The sequence below is a fragment of the Camelus bactrianus genome, chromosome 1 (assembly GCF_048773025.1).
Source record: "Camelus bactrianus isolate YW-2024 breed Bactrian camel chromosome 1, ASM4877302v1, whole genome shotgun sequence".
NCBI lineage: Eukaryota > Metazoa > Chordata > Mammalia > Artiodactyla > Camelidae > Camelus > Camelus bactrianus.
In genome coordinates this window covers 46,934,810-46,956,414 of record NC_133539.1, presented here as the reverse complement: position 1 = coordinate 46,956,414, position 21,605 = coordinate 46,934,810, and the positions used below count along the sequence as shown (strand labels likewise).

At 44.0% G+C, this 21,605-nt stretch overlaps 1 protein-coding gene across 6 annotated transcripts in view; it reads left to right on the top strand.

Moving 5' to 3' along the window:
- The first annotated feature begins 11,772 nt into the window (after window positions 1–11,772).
- The window catches only part of CD47 (CD47 molecule), a 50,388-nt gene continuing 40,555 nt past the window's right edge, over window positions 11,773–21,605 (top strand). For 4 of the 6 annotated variants that reach the window (XR_012506690.1, XR_012506691.1, XR_012506694.1 and 1 more), the window contains exon 1: window positions 11,773–12,023. Coding sequence is in view for 3 of the 6 variants with exons in the window: in XM_074362913.1 (XP_074219014.1) it covers window positions 11,978–12,023 (46 nt within the window). In the remaining 3 variants the exon portion in view is untranslated. The remainder of the gene's footprint in view (window positions 12,024–21,605) is intronic. The other 2 variants (XM_074362924.1, XM_074362934.1) reach the window with 2 other exon arrangements.

Here is a 21,605-nt window from a genome sequence, read left to right as displayed (position 1 = left end):
TTACATTTTCATTTCCCAAACCACCTCCTGATATCCCTCCTCTCAATCCTACCCCAAACCTCCCTGCTAGGTTTTCTCCATTTATTTAATTCAGCAGTGGTGACTCTATTTCTCCAGTTTTTCAAGCCTTGGAGTCATCTTTGGTTTCTCTCCTTGGTTTCCTTGGATCTCTCACACCACCCCTGCACCCCAATCTGGTCTGACAGCAAGTCCTGTGGGCTCCACCTTCAAAATGTAGCTCATATCTGACCCCTTCTTGTCAACTTCACTGCTACAACCCTGGTCCAGGCCACCTTCATCTCTCCTATGGATTATTCCAATGACCCAAGGATCAGCATGGGCCAAATCTGGCCTGCCACCTGTTTTTGTAATTAAAGTTTTATTGAAACACAGCCACATTCATTAGTTTATCTTGTGCTCCAACAGGATCATCAAAAAGTTGCAACAGAAGCCTCATGACCTACTAATGACATTTACCATCTCTGGCCAACCCCAGTCAAGTCTTATAAGGCCCTGTGTGAACTGAACCCTCCACCCATGATTGTCTGCCCTTTCCCCTGCTGTTCTCCCCATGTGCTCACTCTCATCTGCCCACGCTGTCCACTCTCCCCAGAACCCCTACTTCCTCCAACCCCCTGCTCTTCCTCAAATGAGCCAGGCAGGCTCCTGAAGCTGGACCTTGCGTTTTACTGTCCCCTCTGCTGGAAATGATCTCCTTGTTGACACTGGCGGGGCTTACTTCCTCTTTACTTTTTACTCAAACGTCACCTTCTGGTGAGCCTTCTCTGACCCCGTTATTTAAAACGGCCCTCCTTCCCAGCCCCTCTCAGTGCTTTCCTCTTCTCCACAGCTCTATCCCCACTTAACGCACCACACTTCCCTTACGAATAGTGTCTGTCATCTCTCTCCACCTCCCCGCTAAAACACAAGCTCCTTCAGGGCAGGGTTCCGTCTGGTCTGCTTTCCTGATATACCCACACGGTGCCTAGGCATGTACTAGGTGTGCAGTGTTTTTGAATAACGAAATAAATCCCTGGAAACAGTGACGCTATAGCAAATGTGAAATGTGTCAGTGTCTCAACAAGGGTTTCTACAAACACTCCTGCCAAGGGAAGAGCCTGTAGGGGCTCCTGCCAGAAATGACCTGTGGACTCGGGGAGCTACCTTACTTCCCACTTTCCCACTTTCCTTTCTCCATCTTATCTCATCCATGTAACTAGTGTCCTTATGCTATCCCTTGAGTCTACAGCTATAGTTTCTATACTATTTCGGATTTCACTCTTTCTTTTCCGTCTATCGTGATTAAAACAAATCTCTCTGGCTTCTACCAAGACTCTGGCTCATTCTCTTCTAAGCTGATAGACTCATTAAAGCCCAAATATTAATGAATAATAATGTCTCTACCACCTAGAAAATAATTTGCATTTAAACAACTTTCAGTGCTTGAATCCAAAGAGGCCAGTGATGTGGGAATTCCCAGCAGGCTGAGGCCTGAGCCAGCTAGGGTTGCCATGAAGAGGGCCCTGGAGGAAAAATCAATTCACAGCCCATGGGCAGCTGTCCACTTTGCTTCTTCAGGGTGAATCCAGCCATGTACATCCCCACTAGAGTGAGTGCTCGAACAGATACACATACACATGGTATCAATTAGAGGCACTGAGAATATCTTAACTTGCATGGAAATGAGCCTGTCACTTGTGATCTATGTACACGCTTACATATATTACTATCGATTCCTTCCCTTAGTGCCTTGATAGCTTTTCATCTAGCTTACAGTCCCACTGGCACAAAGCTACTTCTTGGGGAGGAAAAGGAAGATGGATAGGCATAGACTCAGCCCCACAAAGAGCGGAGACAAGGAAAGGGGGGTGACTATTGGAGCACAAAGCACACGCATGTTCTACTGGCCCTTTGGGGCCATACTTACCATGCTCCAAAACACAGTGAGGGTCCTGAGTAAAGAAGGGGAAGAGGTAGAGAAATGCAACCTCTTCAACAAAAAAGGGCAAAAATAAAATTCTTGGTTCACAAGATTTTGTGCTGTGCAAGGAAACTGGTGGACTTTCCGCCAGACAAAATTAAGAGAATCATCTGAATAACTGAAGAAGAGGAATATATCCATTAGGAAATATGACTGGCTTGTCCATCTTCTTACACCTACAGAAGTAGGAGGGCTTGTTCATAGCCCTGGGACAAGACAGCCACTTACCTCCCAGGGACAGAGCAGGTTAAGATGAGCTTTTACCCTTGTTTACCTGAACCAGCTCCAGGTGGTCTAGCCTTTGTGGCTATTGAAATTAATAAATCATTTTCTTTGGAATCACGATAGAGTATGACTCGTTTCTCCCCTACTTTACACGCTGCCATGTAGGTGTCTCTGAATTTGTCATCCGGTGAAATGGGTACTAATCTGTCGTCCCTCCAGGGACTCCCCCGTTTTCATTTACTACAGTCTCTAGGCAAAGAGGCACAATTATGAAACCATATGGAAGATTTCTACATTTTATCAAAATGGCATCTTTTGTAAGTGGAAACTCATAAGAGATTAGCACAGATTTCAGGTCGTAAGTGCCTTGATGGACACACAAGAAAGGCTGTTTGTAAACTACGATGGAACCAGTTTCTTAACTTCTAAACCCACTAAATATAGGACTAAAGAGATCCTCATCATGCTTAGTGAAGTGAGCCAGAAAGAGAAGGAAAAATACCACATGAGATCACTTCTATATGGAATCTAAAAAAAAAAAAAAAAAAAAAAAAGGACACAAATGAACTTATTTACAAAACAGGGACAGACACACAGACATAGAAAACAAACTTATGGTTACCAGGGGTCGGGGGGAAGAGGGTGGGGAGGGATAAACTGGCAGTCCGGATTTATAGATACTAACTACTACATATAAAATAGATAAGCAACAAGGTCCTACTGTACAGCACAGGGAACTATATTCAATACTTTGCAATGGCCTATAATGAAAAAGAATAGGAAAAGGAATATACATATGTATAAATGAATCACTGTCCTGCACACTAGAAATTAACAGAACATTGTAAACCGACTATACTTCAATTAAAAAAAAAAAAACTAAAGAGATCCTCAAGCCACTAGGAAGCACACATTGGTTTCTCTCAAAACAAAGGTAGGATATGTGCTCCTTCACCATGAGATGTCAGAGAAATGCTGCTTCCAGGTGAGAGGCTTCTCTTGGAGCTGAATGATTTTATGTCCAGGCTGCCGCCACAGCCCAACTAGCGCTTGTGACCTACAGCTAATACAAAATGCCCAGAGGGCCAGGAGATTACCAGGGTTCCCAGGGAGTCTCCGCTGTACCATAGGCGGGTCTTTCCCACCATATTAAAGGGGACAAACAAGCTGACGTATTTTTTCCAAGATAGATGACATCCTAGGCAGGCCACCTGACTTTTGAGGTGGCTATAAGCTGGTGGCTATCAAACTCTAGTTTGCACCACAATCTCCTGGAAGACTCCCTAAAACACAAGTTGTTAGGCCCTACTCCAGAGTTTTTGGGATAAAGCCCAAGAGTTTGCATTTCAACAAGTTCCCAGGTGCTGTGCGGGCTGCCAATCCAGGCACCACACTTGGAGAACCACCCCTCTAAGCACAGTGTTTCTGACTTTTCCTTTTTCTCCTACTCGTGGGAACTATGACTGGGGGGAGAGTGGACGCTGTGGCTGCAACAGCAGTTGGCAGTGGGCGCCTTCAAGCCCAGGCTGCCGTTCAAGACAGACAGGTAAGTGAGGTGAAAGGCATGTAGAACCAGGCAAACGTTCTCATGATTCCAAATATGTGCATCTGCTTTATCTGGCAGTTTGATCCTAGTTCATCCACTTCACTTTTAAAGCCCATCTGATGGTCGTCTGAGTCCCTGGCCCACACCCATAGCAATTAGAGCAGCATTAGAGGAAAGCAGATTGGCAGATGCCCCCAGAGAACTCCTGTAGCATCAATAAGCAAGCTTCATGAGGCATGGTGTCTTGAGTAATTCTGCACTGTGGCCATGGTAGGGCAGGGAGGGGCACACCTGGAGAGCGCCAGTTCAGACAGAGAACAAAGGTTCCTGGGCAGGCATTCCTGGCTGCCACAGGTGGGGAACTCTTCTGAAACTGGAGACCAGACTGTCAGCCTGAGATGTACACAGCTACTTTCAAAGAACACCCATGGGCTCTGGCATTCATTCTTTTTCCTAGAAAACTTGCTAAGGCTATAAAAGACGGTCTTTAAAACTTCTTTCTTTCTACACCTTGGCCCAAAGAGGAGGAAAGTGCTGCCAGTGGAGCTGGGACTAAGAGGAACAGTGGTTTTGGTTAACACTAGGATTCAAGGGGGGTTTTGTATGTAAGGCAGGAAATGGGGAGCTGCCTTAGCTGCTGGAAATATCTCTGAAGGGCTGGACTGTGGTCATCAAATACTTTAGATGGTATCCCTTCAGGAGAGATGACACATTTATTTCTATTCTAGTCATGTTCCCTTTGTAGGTCAGCTGGGGCTCTGCTTTGTTTCATCTTCACCCCAGGACCCAGGCTGAGGGAGCAGCCGCTGTCTGGAGCACTGCTGCTTGCCATGCAGGAGGGAAAGAGAGAGGCAAATCTTAGGCTTTTGCTCAGAACGAACACATTTTATTGGCTACAGTGGGTTGAAGACTAGTCTCTCCAAATTCACGTCCACTCCTGGAACCTCAGAATGTGATCTTTTTTAGAAATATGACCCTTGAAGATGTATTTGGTTAAGGATCTGGAGATGATATCGTACTAAATTTAGGATGGGTCCTAACTCTAATGATTGGTGTCCTTATTAAAAGAAAGGACATACAGAAAGAGCAGAAGGGCATCTGGAGACAGAGGCAGGGGATGGAGTGTTGCAGCTCAAGCCAAGGAGTGTCAGGATCTACCAGAAGCTAGGAAGAGGTAAGAAAGGACTCTTCTCTAGAGCCTTCAGAGAGAGCATGATTCTGCCGACACCTTGATTTCAGACTTCTCGCCCCTAGAACTATGAAAGAATAAATTTCTCTGGTTTTAAGCCCCCTTGTTTATGGTCATTTGTGAGGGCAGCTCTAGGAAATTAATGCACTGGGCAAAGTTAGCCACACTAATTTCAAGGTTGGTTGGGGGGACCATCTTGCACTAATGTACAGTCTCCCCAAGATCAACTCTCCACCCTTCCAAACTCTGCTGAGACTGGAAAGCTGAGCTTCAAGAACTGCATGAGCAGACCCTGTCCCCTCTGGCTTCTGGCTGAGACTCCCACAGCAGGAGTCCAGAGGGTAGGAGAGAGTCAAGTCTGAGTACTGACTTTACCACCTTCCTCTCTACCAGGCAGATGGTAGCTGGGTTCTTCTGTCAAAGGCCACAGCTCATGTCCAGCAGCCCTCCTTCAGCTTCTCCTTTCTTCTTCTGGTAATGGGGCAGCAGTTACTGTTAGCTGACAGCACTTGGCCACTCCTTGTCAGTTTCTCTTAACCCTTCCCACATGCTGGTAAACAGTCCCTTTATCAATCTCCTGTAAATAACTTCATTTGAGTGTGCCACCTGTTTTCTGCTGATACCCAGGGGATACACTTATCTGGTACCTAGAAGGGGAACTGGAAATTTGGTGGATACAGTGGTAACTGCCTCACTTTTAGTTGAGAAGTGCCAGTAAAACAATTGTTGGAATAGCAGTGAGAGTGACAGATCACACGATTGCTTTGCTCCCACTATTTCTTCTCTCTAGAAGAGGAAGGAGGGTGAGCGCTGAAGCAAGATTAAACTCCAGCTCCACCATTTACTACCTATGATATACCCCTCTCTGAATCACAGTTTCTTCACATGCACAGTAGGTATAACAATGCTTCCCTTTCTGGGCTGTTATGAGGGTTGAGGGACATAACCATGAAAGGAACCTAACTGTGGTAGGCAGAATAGTGCCTCCCAAAGATTTCCGAGTCCTAATCACTGGGAATCTTCGAAAATGTTACTTTACATGGCAAAAGAGACTTTATAGCTGTGATTAAGGTTACAGACCTTAAAATAGGGAGATTATCCGGGATTACCCGAGGGGCCCAATCTAATCACTTGAGCACTTAAAAGTAGAAGAGGAAGGCAGAAGAATCAGTCACACAAATGTGGCAGAGGGGGCGGCAGAAGAGATATGACAGCATAAGAAGGATGTTGTGCACCTTTGCTAGTTCTGACATGTTTGGAGATGGCGTGCAACTGCACACAATGGCCCAGAAGAGGCCTCTAGATGCTAAGGGTCCCCCCTAGATGGCAGCCAGCAAGGAAATGTGGACCTCAGTCCTATAGATACTGAATTCTGCCAACCGCCTGAATGATCCTGGAAGTGGATTCTCCCCTAGAGCCTTCAGAAGGAAAAGCAGCCCAGTCAATGCCTCGATTTTGGCCTTGTGAGACCAGACAGAGAAACCAGCTGAGCCCACTGGACTTCTGACCTACAGAACTGTGAGATCATAAACGCGTGTTGTCTTAAGCTCCCAAATTGGTGGTAATTTGTTCCGGCAGCAATAGAAAATAATACCCTAGCACAGTGAGGTCTTGGTGCATAGTATGACCCACTGCATGTATGTTATCTGCCCTCAAAGAGGTGAGTTAGGCAAGATACATGGGGCCTTCCCAGGACCCTGCATGTTATGTGCTCTTAGAGAAGTAAGCCTGCTGCGATTTTACAACCCAACCTAGAAGCTGCCTTTCTCTAATGCTTCCAGCTGTCATGAGTATGGGCTCCCCCACAGGAGTAGCCTCCAGCAGCAGCAGGAGGAGCAGGACATGCTGTGCTTCTCCCCGACCTCAGAAGACAAGCCTGTGCACACGTGACATCCACAAGGAAATTCACACCAGATCAGACTCATCTCTCTGGTAGGATTTCTCTTACTTGAAACCTTCCTACCATCCTCCCACCCTGAGGCAGATTATTTCCTGCTGCTGGAGCCTTCCTTCTGTTTCCCTAAGACAAGTCCATCTCTCCAACCACACGTCAGTATCTTCCAGCTGCCTAACCAACCAAACCCAGTCCTTGCCCAGAGAGCACAGGCCTTCACTGCTACACTGCTCTACTTAATGACCAGGGCTCCTAGGCTTTAATAACTGGGTCAAGTTGAAATAACACCCTAGGGACACTGGGCTCCGGGCCAGGCGACAGAGATGTGGGTCCCTCAGCATTCAGTCACCAACAAAATGCACAGAAGAGTGAGGGGATTAAGAACTGCCCACTGGACACAGAATCAAAATTGGAGACAGTCCAGCAACTCACAGTACTTTTTCAAGCCTCCAGACCAGCAACTGGGGATCCTTTGGAAATAATTTTCACTGCCCTTCTAGGAGGCCTATCTCACTGTAAGGCCATAATAATAAGGGCTAATATTGATTATGCGCTTACTGTGCACCCGGCACTGCTCTGTGTGACTGTAAAAGCGTTAACATTAAATGCTCAAGGAAATTTGAAGAGTTAATTTCTATATTACTTTTATCACCTAGCTTTGAAAATGAGGAAACTAGGGCTCAGGAAGGTTAAGTAACTTCTCCAGGGTGACTGGTAGTCCACGGCTGGAGCTGGAACTGAAACCTAAGCTAAAATGTTTCTGTAGACTATGTAGCACATTGATGTCTCCTGATTGATTTAACACACATACAGAGCCCTTAGATCTCAACCAGGCACTGTGCCAGACCCTGGAGATACAAATATACCCAGAAACATTTCACTTTTTTTCCCAGCTAACACGGTAGAAAAGGAGACAGATATGTAGGAGAAATAGATATTGACACATTTTATAAGCAGCATGAACAGAAGTGTAATGGAAGAGGTTACCAGCTCTGCAAAGTGGCAGGGAGTTATGGGAAAGAGGAAAAGGAGGGTTGAGAAAGGCTGCTTGGAGGAGGTAAAATTTGGCCTTAAAGGATGAGTTTGAGTTCTTTGGGTTGAAGGGAGAAGAAGAAAACATGGGGAAGGACATATGAAGCAGAGGGAACAGCTTGATTAAAGCACAGAAGCCAGAGAGCAGAATAGTCCCAGCATGGAAAGTGCCTGACCACAGCACGGAAGTCACATTAGCCAGAAGTGTTAAAAATACAAGAACTTCATTTAAAAAACCAACAAACCAACCAACCAAACACAAAACCCCACAAACCCTGTATATTCAGAGACACTAAGAAGAGAGAGAATACTCATCATGTACTGCAACTAGCTTGATGATTGATAAGCCAAAAATTGGAACTTAGTGACTATAAACATGCCTGGTATATCAGATAAGTGTCAGGGTTAGTTTGATAGTTTAGCTCATAGGTTTTCAGCTCACTGGACAGCCCTTTATGCTAGTACTTTGCCAGACACTCATGGAAGACAGAGTTCCTGTCCTTGAGTGGTTTATTTATCATTCGTTCATTCATCTTTTTAACACCCATTTGTGGATGACCTACTACGCGCCAGGCAGTGGGGGTAGCAGTGAACACGACTCATGTGGTCTCCCCTCACTGGGCTTACAGTCTAGGAAAGAGCCACTATTGAACAGGAAGACAGCCACACAAATGGGTACTTTCAATATAATAAGGTAACTGATACACACCAAACAAGACTAAAACACAGAGAAGGGGACTTTAATAGCGAGATTATCCTGGGCTTTGGTCTACTGCGGGATCCTTTGATGTAGGCCGACTTATGCAGAAAGGTGCATCCGGCTCAGCACAAAGCACAGGCCATGCAGAGTAGGTTCTGAGCTAACTCGCGGGAGTATCAGGAGATAATGCACGGCACTGCGTGGCACACCAGCATGGGCAAAAAGAAATGTCTAGCTGAATGAAAATTACAGTGAGGATATCCCTGTATCACTATAAAATTTTAGGCAATTATCAATATGGACTATGGAGTAGGATGTAAATACAGTTTGGGGAGGAAGATAAAAGCAGATGTACTGTTAAGATGAAAGTGAAAGAAAGAGGAGTTGGCCATGAATTGAGAAGAGAAGTTTGTGAACATTTCCACTGGCCTTGGAGTCAGACCAGCCACAATCCCCTCCCTGAGCTTGTGAGCAAGCTTCACTTTCCTCATCTATAAAGGATAATGACAATGCTAAAAGGTAGCAATTGTTCTGGGGTTGTAAATGTATCCATCTATAAAGGGGAAACAATAACATCTTTAATGTTATAGAGTGAAAAGAAAAAGTAGGAAAAAGGGGCCAAGGGAGGTAGATACAAACGAGGGAGACAGAGAGAGAAGTATCACACAGAACCATAGGCCAAAAGCTCATTATCTTTCTTACCTTTGTTTCCTTTGTTTCCTCATCCCTAACGTGAAAATCATAATGCCTATGCCAAGGCTGTTATGGAGATTAACTTAGGTAATATACCTAATGTGTATTACCTCTGTTCAAAATGTTCTAAAATGTATTACTCCCTTGGCTTCCACCCAAGAAAACCCCTCACGTGAAGATGAGCTCAAAATCCAAGTAAAAATGCTTACAAATGTTCAAAAAGAAACACAAATGTGAGATGGTTAGATACTAGAGAAGGGAGCCCAAGGTTATCTCAGAGAGAAGGTCATCAAACCTAGGCAGGTTGCTTTGGATTGTCTCTTGTGGCGCAGGCCTCCTCCTGCCCCATCATCAAAACACATCCCAGCTAGATTCCCAAGGACAGAGGTGATCACTCAGGTGGCCTGTCATTCACCTGACTTAAGTGTATTCCATTTTCTGCACAATGCCATTTTAAGCACACAGCCTCAGCAGCTCCCAGGATAAAACAGGACATCACTGATCTGTACCTCTGAAGGTTGGGGACAGTCCTTTCCAGTCACTCTTCAGCTTTAGGGAGGTTGGTTGATCTCAGGGACAGCTGACAGCCTTATTTAGCCAACCAGCTGCTCGGTGATACACAATGTCCCGAATGCTCAAAGTCTGATGGATGATTCTTTTGTATCCATAGAAGCAGCAGTTGGAGGAGAATCCATTAGTCCCTTTGGTAGCCTCAGGGTGTCAATGAGGCTGCCGTTCTAATCATTACCACCATAATTATTAACCATTGTTTTAGTGAGATATCTGCCAGGCAATTGTTTTTTTCTTTCTTTCTTTCTTTTTTGAATCATTAAAAAACAATCAAATTTCACTGGAGCAAGGCTTGCCTCAAGTCACATCAACACATTTATTAAACTCCTTCTGTTTGCCCAGTTCAACAGGAAGTCTTGCAGAAGTAGATACTTCAAATACTCTTCCTGTTTTTTTTTTTTTTTTAAAATGATAATGCTGTGGAGAAGAGGTTTACACAACATAAATTATACGGAAAAGTTACATGGTATATATAACTGCTACAGAGGGTCAGAGAGTGGCATTTTTGTCCCCTGGATTTCATTTCTATGGGGATACAATGGAGGAGACGCCATGGGTAGATGATTTGGAGGAGAATATTGTGGTGGGAAATTGCTTTCTTTTCCAGCAATTAGGAGAAAAACAACCAAGAGAGTGGGCAGGATATGCACCCCCATTAGAGTAGCCACCGGAGCGTGACTTTTTGACAAGCATTTTCATCATTGAGTATAAATGTTAAAGGAGTTCTAAAAGGGTTTTTGCTTCAAGATGAAGTGTGATTCAGTGAGATTCTCAAAGACCTTGTCTATATTGTGGCTTGAAGCCACACTTTGAACCCATTTTCCAAGCATGCTAAACCCAAATAGCATAGAGGAATGCACATGGCTAGGTCACAAACCGGGCTCAATGCACTACAGGAACAGATGTCTTGGATTCCTCTTCTAACATCTGCGACCGTACCTGATCGCCCCTGGGGTTTCAGCGCTAACCACATCTCAAAGTGTTTATTTACCACCACGGGTGGAACTTGTGATACCAAAAGGTTAGAATAGCCTAGCTGCCCAACATCAGCATAGTTGCGAAAGCTTAATCTTATTTTTCGGGGTGGGGGTGGGGCAGATGGGTAGATAACTAGATTTATTTGTTTACTTGTTTATTTAATGGAGGTACTGGGGATTGAACCCAGGGACCTCGTGCATGCTAAGCGCACACTCTAGCACTGAGCAGTCCTGTACAGAGGTTGAAAACAGTACCAACAAGGCGACAGAGAAAGCCGAGAACCTGGGAGCCGCTGGGGAAAACAAAAGCAGATGGAGGCAAGTGAACGGAGGAGGGCGCGGGAGTCCAAGAAGGACGAGTGTACGTTCCCTGCGGACAGGCACTCGCCACCGCCCTGCCCGCGGCGGGGCGCCCTCGAGCTCGCTGCCGGCATGGGAAGCGTGGAGACGCCCCCAGGCGGTGTGCGCTTCGGCGGCAGCGGCGGAACTTAGGGGAAAATGGGCAGAGGTGAGAGGCGTGGAGGCGTCGGGGTCGAAGCGCGCGGGAGGACGTCTGATGCCGAGAGGGGCGAGAGATCAGGGGCTGGTGCGGGGCCGGGGCTCTGAGGTCGGGGTGAGCAGCACCTTGGGATAGTTCTTGAAGCGTGGGGGTAGGAGCGAAAGCTGGAGGGTACCAGCGGAGAGGACGGTGGGGCCCAGGGCGGTGCGAGAGGTAAAAAGGGAACTGCAGACTGGGACGGGTGCACTGAGGTCCCCGGTGAGCGTGGGAGCACACCCTCAGCCTCCGGTGGGGGCAGGGACACTGACGCGGGGCGGAAGACGGGGCGGCAGGGCGTGACCGGGAAGCCCGGGTGCGCGCCACCGCCCGGCAGCGGCGGGAGCGGGAACTTGAAGCCGTGAGTCGGAAGGGCGCCGCCGCGTCAACAGTCGCGGCGGCGGGGCGGGGGCGAGGCCGAGGCCGAGTGCGCGTGCGCGGCCCGCGCGGGCGGGGGAGCGAGCGTGGGGTGGCGGGAGCGAGCGTGCGCGCGCGCGGCCAGGCAGCCTGGGCAGCGGGTCCTGCCTGTAACGGGAGGCGGTGGACTGTCCTCTGTGTGACGGCGGCGGCGCCTGCTCCAGACACCTGCGGCGGCGGCAGCGGCGGCGCGATCCGACTCCGCGGCGGATGCGGAGATGTGGCCCCTGGTGGTGGTGCTGCTGCTGGGTTCGGCGTGCTGCGGTGAGTGGTCACTTGCTCTTGGGTCCGCGGCTGGTGTCTCGCCGCCCCCGCGGCAGCCCCGCGGGCGTATGGGCTGCGCCCCGTCTGGCCCGGCGGCGCCCTGGAGAGGGTGGCCAGGGTACGGGACGCGCGGGCCCTGCACTCTCCGGGTGCGGACGTGGGAGGGCCCCGCGGGTAATCGGCGCCCCCTTCCTTTCTTCCTTTTACCTCCTCTTCCTCTTTCCCCTGGGTGAGAGCGGGGCTCATCTTTTCCTATTTTCCACCTCCAGATGCCCACACCGAGGAGGACTCCAAACCGTTCACCTCGCGCAAAAATTAACTGTAGAGAGAAGGGGCGCGATCGGAGGCGAGAGGTTGGCAGCTGTTAGGATCCCCCCTTTCGCACTCCTCTCCCTCCTCAGTGCTTTAAACGCATTTGGGGTTGAAGGAGGGAGAGTGGGAGGGCCGGAGCCTCTTGCGATGCAAGTGCGCATTTTGGCGAAGTCTGCAAGAAGGGGTTTCTCCTGTTTGGCCTCCCACATGAACATAGGAGTTAAGGGGACATAAAGGACGCAATTAAGTTACGTTTCCAGCCCAGCATTTAATCAGAAGAATCTTCTGGCCACCCCACCCCCCCGCGCCCCTTTAACCATAGGAATAAGCTTCCTGAGTGGAAACTCTTTCACTACCCCCACGCCCCGTCAGCCACTTTAATACAGTACAAATTGCATGTTCAAGTTTTCCTGCTTTATTAAAGGGAACCGTTCTAAAAGTAATCCAGATTTCGCTTGAAATATGAAGACAGTAACCTCTATATGAAGACAGTCAAAACCATATTTGCGGCAGAGTGGGATTTGGTGTCTGTCTTTCGACGCCAGAGGCGTGTTGGCCCCCCAAGCTTTTGGAATCCATTTCGCTTTTTTAAAACGTGTGCTTCGTCTGTAAAAACTGAGAAAGGAATGGGAATTTTCGTGGTTCTACAGTGCATGTCACACTTCACATCTATAGAGCCTCTTGTGAACTTTTTGTAAGATTCAGAATTGAGTTTGAGTAACATTAACAAGCAGTTGTTACATTTAATTCTAAAATGCTAAATTAATTAGATTTTAAACGGGGTATTGGCCTCACGGTGCCATTCCTAAAGGCTTGTGACTTCGAGCTATTTCCAAAATGCCCATAAGTCCAGGCTTAGCACTTTCCCCACTGCCTGAAACCTCCCGGGATGTTGGAGCTGTTAATAGTCAATGTTTGTTATGTAAAGGGTTGATATTAGTAAAGCAATGTTTCCTGTTATCCTTAACGGCTTGTTGCTCTTACTATCATTATCACTCAAGTAATACTGCTTTCAAAAACCTGTTGTATGATCAGAAAGCCTTCTGGTGAACCAGATAGTAAATTTGTAATAAAATATTACTAATTCAGACCTTTGGTCTCAAAGCTAGCTTGAAGTATAAAAAGTGTAAATCGTGTACTATTTTAAAAACAGAGGTCCTATTTTCAAGTAGATTTAAAAGAACTGCTAGAATGGTACTTTGGGGGATAGAAATTGTTAGGCCTCCTTCAGTGATACGGTGTGATCATGTATAATGAGCACTCATTTACATACAATGTTAATGTTCTCCAGTCCCTGCAGACTCATAGAATTCAGAATTTATGGTATCATATTGTACTTAGTTAATAATAACCTGAAAAAAAAGTAGAGGCAGTTTGCGTTTGAGTTCTGTTAATTGTTGACTATAAAACAGGAAGGGGTAGTGTCTGTCATGAGACATAATGGAATTTTGTGCATGTTTGTTTAATATGTAGTTTTAAAAGGACGTGTATGAAGAGATGTTAACAGTCTCAGAACACAAGTGGTTACAAACCAAGATATTTGGGAGACTGAATTTAGATTCTGGAATGAATAAGGAAGTCATGGGTTTGTATGCTTATTTGCTCTGAAGTTTGATTTTGCTTTCAGTTTCACTTACAAATGATAGGTAATCAAAAGCTATTGCCTGGTAGCCACTACAGTTTCATTTGGCCTTCGTAGGAAAGGGAGTTACCAAAAATGCCCATTCCATCTAATTAAAGGCAAAATGCAACAGCCTGTATTGGCTTACAAGACACAGAATGAATGACTATTCTCCTTTCCTCCCCCCTCCCCCATGAGTCCAATTATACTTTGTTTAAAAGCACATCAGCAGTTTCAGTAGTATTCACAAACTGGTAAATAAAACGTTACTCAAATAATGACAGTAATATGAACTGTCTTTCAGGGTTGAATGATTTTTCTTTGTCCAAATGAGTTTTTAAGATCAGGGGTACACATGAGTAAAAAATATTTTTATTGTCTAAGTCTAGTAGTAATTTGGCTTGCTTGTACAAAAAAATGTTTTCTTTTCTTCTAAAGAATATATTACTTTTAACCACAATTTGCCATTTTAAGGAAATAAGTGCCTATTTAAAAGTACTTATTTCCGGGGCCACCCAGCAGTCTAGAGGCAGTGTGTTAAAGCATTACACTAAATGCCTGCGATTAGGACACTTGCTCATGCTGTCATCAGTGTTTTGGCAGATGTTTTATCTTTGCCACTGAGTTGTTAATGTGGATTTGAAAGGCCAGGTTCTAAAGATGAAAAATAGGTGGTTTTCCCCAAATTGATAAACATTCTGAATCCAGAATACTCTATTAAAACTAAGTTCACATTCCTAAACGTTAATTCAGCTCCAGCTGGTGTGGGCATTGGTTTTTTTTTTTTTTTAATACATTCATGTTCTTTTTGTGACATATTTTTCATATAACTATTTTACCCATTTCAGGTTTTTGTTGTCATAGCTTTTTATAAAAGATAAAAATTCCTGTATTTTTATATCTTGTGCCTCAGCCTGATATACTCTCGGGTTGTGATAAAGCAACTTTCACTTTGTGTACCAGTGCACATATTTCCTCTATAATAAAAGAATAAGAGTGTTAGTGTAGGATCACTTTTACTAAACTCACTGTGGTACTAAAGTTAAAAAAACAAAAGAGAGAGCACACAGGAAGTTTGATTCTAATATACCTAGACTAAGACTGAGACAGGAGAACCTAGGTGTTCCCTCTTTCTGGTTACTAACATGGAGTTCAAACAGGAATTAGAAGCTGCACCTTCCTCTGAATATTTCATTCCATAGCCATGGGCATTGTAAAGAACTCAGAATCTGGCCAACCCCAGGGTTTGAGATTTAGATTAAGAGAATAAATGTGCATATTTGAATACATGTTACACTTACAGGTTAAAAAGCAAGGCAAGGGATTTGGCAAGGGCAAAATTGCCAAATCTGTCAAAACTGCTTTTTCTCTTTCAAGCAAGTATGAGCCCATGTTATATTCTAAGAAGCACTTTGCAAGTTCCTCTTGGACATATAGACAAGTTTCAGACTATATGCCTCTTCGTAACTTAAAATGTAGTTTTTAAAAAGAAGGGATTTTTTTGTTTTTATACCTCAGTGGTACTTAATATATTTTAAATGCTTGATAAGGTTGTAATTCTGGATACTACTGACTTTAAACTGCTCTGGGCCCTGTAATTCTAGGTTGACCACTTCTATTCTTCTGAGGCCACTTTAAAATCTAGTAGGGGATTAGTCTGAGTCAGAACTAAACACAGGTGGACACCTCCATTTTACTCCAGACTTTAGTTGGTTTCTGTTGAGGAGAGATCTGACTAAATCCTCCTTTTGTCCCTAATTCTAACCTGATTCAGCTTGAGATTCCAGTTCTTCATACCAGGGCCCAGGTCTGATGGCAAAGATTAGTAGGTTTCGTTTCTAGCGGGTGCCTTTTACTCATGAGCTTTACTTCCTTTACCTTAGTGACTGCTGGGGCTTCTTACCCCGTTCCTGAACATCCATTCCAAGCAGGTAATTAGCTTTCTACTCCACGGCAAAAAATAGTGATATGTGGTGTGGAGTCTCTCAACTTCCCGCCCACCATTGTTAAGCTTGTCTGTAATATCTTAGGTAGCCTTCGTCTCATTCTCCTCCTTCACTCAGGTCAGAAGTATTCCTTTTCCCCTTTCCAAGGAAAGGACCACCTGTCTACAGCTCTTTGACTTCCACCATCTTGGAGACCTGCTCACTCAGCTTAATTCTTCAGTCTTATCCCTTAGATCTTTCCCTCTCCTCTCCCCTGGTTCCTTCATCTTAGCTTGCAGACATGGTCAAGTTTTACCCCATGTTAAAAACAAACAAACAAGAACAACAACCCAAAAAACTGGCCCTTGTCTCTGCCTCTATGCTTTTTCCATTATGGCCTCTCTCTGCTTTCTTATATTGCCAGGTTGATTCAAAGAGAATCACTGCCTCTTCTTTCTGCTCTCCCCTTCACTTCCCAAGTGCAGTCTGACTTCTAATCCCTATGCTGTTGACATTGCTGCAGACAAAGAAGCTGATGATGAAATTTTTAATCTAGAGGCTGTTTTTACTTATCCTGCTTAACATCTGTTTTGTCCATATAAGACCCTTCTTGGTGCCTGTGGTGGTGTTCTTTGCTGCCTCACCTACTTTTGTTTTTCCCCCCCTCACATCCTTGGTTTGTTCATCTTTAACTGTTTGCTCCATAAATACTGATGTTCTCCAACATCTTATTCTCTGATGCCTGCTCTACTTGCTTTGCGAGGATTCTCTGGGTGATCTTGTTTATGCTCACAGCTTCAGTTACCAGCTGTATTCTTGGTGATTCCCAAGCCTTTGTAGCTCTGACGTTGCTTCTTAAATCCAGAGCCATATACCTCGGATCTATTGGACACCCCCATTTCATTGTACTACAGGTACTTGAATCCTGAGCCTACTGAGTATTGAAAGAATATTCACCCCTAAATCTCTTATCTGTAGTTAATTCACAATCTAACTGGTTACACATATTATTTTAGTTAACAGATCTTAATTCTTCTCTCCTCTTCCTCCTTACCTCCTGTATCTGACTTTTGTTGACTCTGCTTCTTTGTTTTTTTACTGTAATTTTTGGCCTTCTCTCCACTTGTCCTTTAGCTGGACTATTACAGTGATCTCTTTATATATTTGTATTCTTAATGGGTTTCCTTTCCCATCTCCCTTCCTGCCCTCAATTCACCCTTTTTACTACTGTATTATTCTTTAAAGTGCAAGTAAATCTGAGTGGTTTGGTAATGCTTGTGTTATCAACTCCAGAGTCCTCAGAATGACATTCAGGGAAGCCTGTACAATATTTCTTAACCATCTTTTCCAGCCCCTTTTCCTGGCGCTCACCTAAACAGTATCCTGCTTCTGATTACTTCACTTGTCCACGTTGTGTACTCTGCCTAGAAAGCTCTTCCTTTTCCATAATATTCCTACTCATCCTTCAAGCCCCAGTGGAAATACCACCCTATCGGAAAGAGCATTCTTAGACACATCATGTAATTTTTAAGGAACTCTTCCATCCAGTCTGCAACTCACTTGATAGAGATTTTTCATTAAGATGTGTAGCTTCACGGTAACCATAATCAGATCTATAGAAGTGAGAAACAGTGGAGGATTCTTTTGAAATATGGAAGAAAAGTGAATCTCCCCTGATATGATATTTAGATTTTCCTTTCTTGAGATTCATACTTTAAATTTTTACATTCAGATAGAATGTATTGAGTCCTACTTGCTGGACCCTGGGTTGGAGCCATAGGATACCAAATGAAGCCATTGTTCTTGCATTTCTACCTTTTGAGCCTAAAGGAGAGGTCAGTAAAGTAACACGGTGATTACAAGATTAGGTAGTAAGTGCAGTGACAACACATGGACAGGAAGCAAATGGGAGCAATAAGGAGGGATGAGTACAGTTGAGTAGCTGCAGGGAAGGGGACAGGATTGAACAGCTCAACTGTGCTTTAACAGGAAGAGCCCGAGTTAGCAAACTGTAGCTGCCATTTGCTGAAAGTTTACTATGGATGTGAGAGGCACTGCAGTAAGAACACTATGTTCATCGTCTCATTAAATCTTAACAAAATCTCTTTGAGGTGTGCACTGTCACTATTCACATTTTACAGATGAGGAGACTGAGATACAGAAATTAAGTAACTTACCTAAGGTCATACAACTAGGAAGAGCTGTCGTGAGCCAAGGTTTGGCTCCAAGGTATGTGCTCTTACCCATACTCCCAGGAAGGGTATGGGCCTCTTCAGGCTGGGGATCGGCTTGTGCACAGGCAAGGGCATGGAGATGAGAGTGCATTTGCATATTCATGGAAGGGCAAGAAGTTAATTATGATTGGAGCTTGGTTTGGAAATGAGGGAGTATAGGAGGTGGGGCTGGACAGGATCTTGAAGGACCTACTTTGTATTCCATGCTAATACACTTAGAATTTAGCCTGAAAAGGCCGGGTGGGGGGTGGGGGATTGTTGTTAAAGTATATTAGGCAAAAGAGTGCACATTTGCATTTAGAACAGTTATTTTGGGAACTGTGGAAAATACAGTGGGGCAGGGATGGGGAAATGCTGAGGCTGGAAGCAGGGAGCTAGTTAGGAGTGTGTGGCAATAGTTAAGGGAGAAATGATGACTGTCTAATTAATTCATACGACATTGGGTTTAGGAACTATTCAATGGGTTGAGCCTAGTAAGAACTTTCCATGGCTCAGGAGAGGGCAGAATCCAGCATAATTCTTAGGTCCAGTTCTGGTTGACCAGTAGATAATAGAAAATACTTTAGGGCAGCAAGGATTTGGGATGAGGGCAGGCAGAGAGTAAACAGATTTTTGGACATTTTGACTCTGAAGGAACTGTAGGACATACAGGTGGAAATGCACAGCAGACGATTGGCTTTCTGAGTTCTGCAGTGAAGGAGAAATTTGGGGCCTAGTTGAATTAAAAGTGTGTGGGTAGTTAAAACCACAGAGTAAGAGAATACTGGAGCGGGGCCGGGTGGGGTGCAGTGCTGGATAGGAAGTCCTTAGGAAGTCTAATGTTTATTGTGAGTCAAGGAAGAGATTTCAGTAAAGAAAGCAAGATGCTGTGAGGTGGACAAAGTATTAGGAGGAAATTCAGAATCCGGAGATACAGAGGCCAAGAGACAAGAGCAAGAAAGGAGCTGCCCACTAGTTCAAGAACTCTAGAGAAGTCGAGATAGAAAGTGAACCACGTACCTTCAGTTTTCACCAGGGATTACTGGGGACTTTCCAAAGAGCTGTCACAGTGAAGAAGGCAAGGTGGAGGCCAGGTGGCAGAGGTTTAAGAAGTAAGAGGTGAAAAAGTGCATTTAGATAATTTTTTTCAGGATGCTAGGGAAGAGAGAGAGAAGTATGAGGAATTTTTTTTTCAGTTGACTAATACTCAAGCATCTAAAAAAAATGTTTTTAAACCTGTATGAATGAACTTGGGGGCTGTAGGAGGCTGATAACCCAGTAGGGAAAGTCCTTGAGGAGGGTGATGAGTGTGGAGGCAGAAATGGAAACTAGCTCTCAGGTGAATGGGTTCATTTCTGAAGAGGAATTGAGGGGAAGAAAAGTGTAGATCGTTGCAGTTGCAGGTACATTTATTGGTGGAATTGCTGGAAGCTTCTGGCTTCTTATCCGGAGGACTCAATTTGAAATGAAAAATAGGAAGAGAGGGCTCCTTTGGAGGGTATAGGATAAGCTCTTACAAAAAGACAGCGATGTAAGAGTTGTTACAAAGGACGGAAATACATGAAACGTGAAACGATAAAAGATTGAAGGCCCATGGGAATGGGGGTATAGCTCAGTTGGTAGAGCAGAGCGCATGCTGAGCATGCACGAAGTACTTGGTTCAATTCCCAGTATGTCCATTTGAAAAAAAAAAAAAAAAAAGATTGAAGGCGCAGATGGGTGGGGTCTTGTTGTTCCCCTAGGAGCAATGCCAGTTTTCTTAGAAATCTGTAAGACTGACTGCTCTCCTGCCCGTCCATAGCACTTTGTTCATGCCCGAAGGATAGCACTTACGATCTTATGCTATAAAAAGTATGTGTCATTCCCCCAAGTGAGGATTCTAAGCTCCTCAAAGAGAATTTCTACATATTTTTCCGTTATTGTATCCCCACATCTTGTCACATTATTTCAGATCAGGTAATTCTCAATAAATGCTTGTTGCATGTCAGAATTTCTAAGCTAGACCTGTGTACTGTGAGGACCACATATTGAGCCTTCTCTGCACGTAAATAGGAGCTGTTTTCAGAATTGTAGTATGAGATGGTTCAAATCAGTGGTCTGTCTTCACAGAGGTTGTAAGGTCCAGTATTTTTGACATTTGATGTAAAATAATTTCCCCATTTCATTTGCTAATTTACCTGTAACTCCAGCATCACTGATGATTATACTTATCTGTTCCTATCTGATTTAGACTGCTGTAGGCATTTCTTGATTATTCAGAATGTACTTATTCATGTTAATCATCTATGTTCCTTTATTTGCTTTCTGTATTTTAGATCTTCTCTCTGCTGTTTCATCAAAAGGCAGTAGGCAAAAGAGAGAAGACCCAAATCAGATAATTTTATTACTTAATAGTTTTTTAATAAATATTTATAGAGGATGAAGTTGTAGTTAACAGCTGGCGGAGGAACATTTCTGGGCTATCTTTATTTATTAATTATTAGTGACAGGGTTATTCAAATTAATGTTTATCCAGGTCAGCTTTACTTTGAATTTTATTGACAGTATCTATTCTACTTAAATTGCTTCAGCTATAACAGTTTTTTTAAATGTCAACAAATAAAGCAGTGCAATCAGTGCTTTCTGTATTCTTTAGAAAAAAAATTCAGTTTCTAAACATAAGTTTTGAACTCATGAAATATTTACCCACCACTTCTTACCTAAAGGCTTCTAAGAAAGTTCTCTGGGATAACTGAGTTCTTCACTTGTATCTCTTCTATTAAACGGTAATTTTATTTTTAAAAAATTTTTAAATTGAACTATGATTGATTTACAATGTTGTGTTAGTTTCAGGTGACAGCAAAGTGATTCAGTTGTACATATACACATATTTTTTTCCAGATTCCTTTCTGGTATAGGTTATTACAAGATATTGAACATAGTCCCCTGTGCTATACACTAGGTCTGTTTTATATCTAATAGTGTGTTTATGTTAATCTCAAACTCCTACTAATTTATCCCTCCCCACCTTTCCCCTTGGTAACCAAGCATTTGTTTTCTAAGTCTGTCAGTCTGTTTCTGTTTTATAAATAAATTCATTTGTATCATTTTTTTTTAGATTGCACATGTAAGTAATATCATATGATAGTTATCGCTTTCTGACCTACTTCACTTAGTATGATAATCCCTAGGTCCATCCATGTTGCTGCACATGGCATTATTTCAGTCCTTTTATGGCTGAGTAATATTCCATTGTGTGTGTGTGTGTGTATATATATATATATATATATATATACACCACATCTTCTTTATCCAGTCATCTGTTGATGGACACTTAAGTTGCTTCCATGTCTTGGCTATTGTAATTAGTCCTGCTGTGAACATTGGGGTGCATGTATCTTTTCAAATTAGAGTTTTCATCTTTTCCACATATATGCCCAGGAGTGGGATTGCTTGATCATACGGTAATTCTATTTTTAGTTTTTTAAGGAACCTCCATACTGTTCTTCTTAGTGGCTGCACCAATTTACAT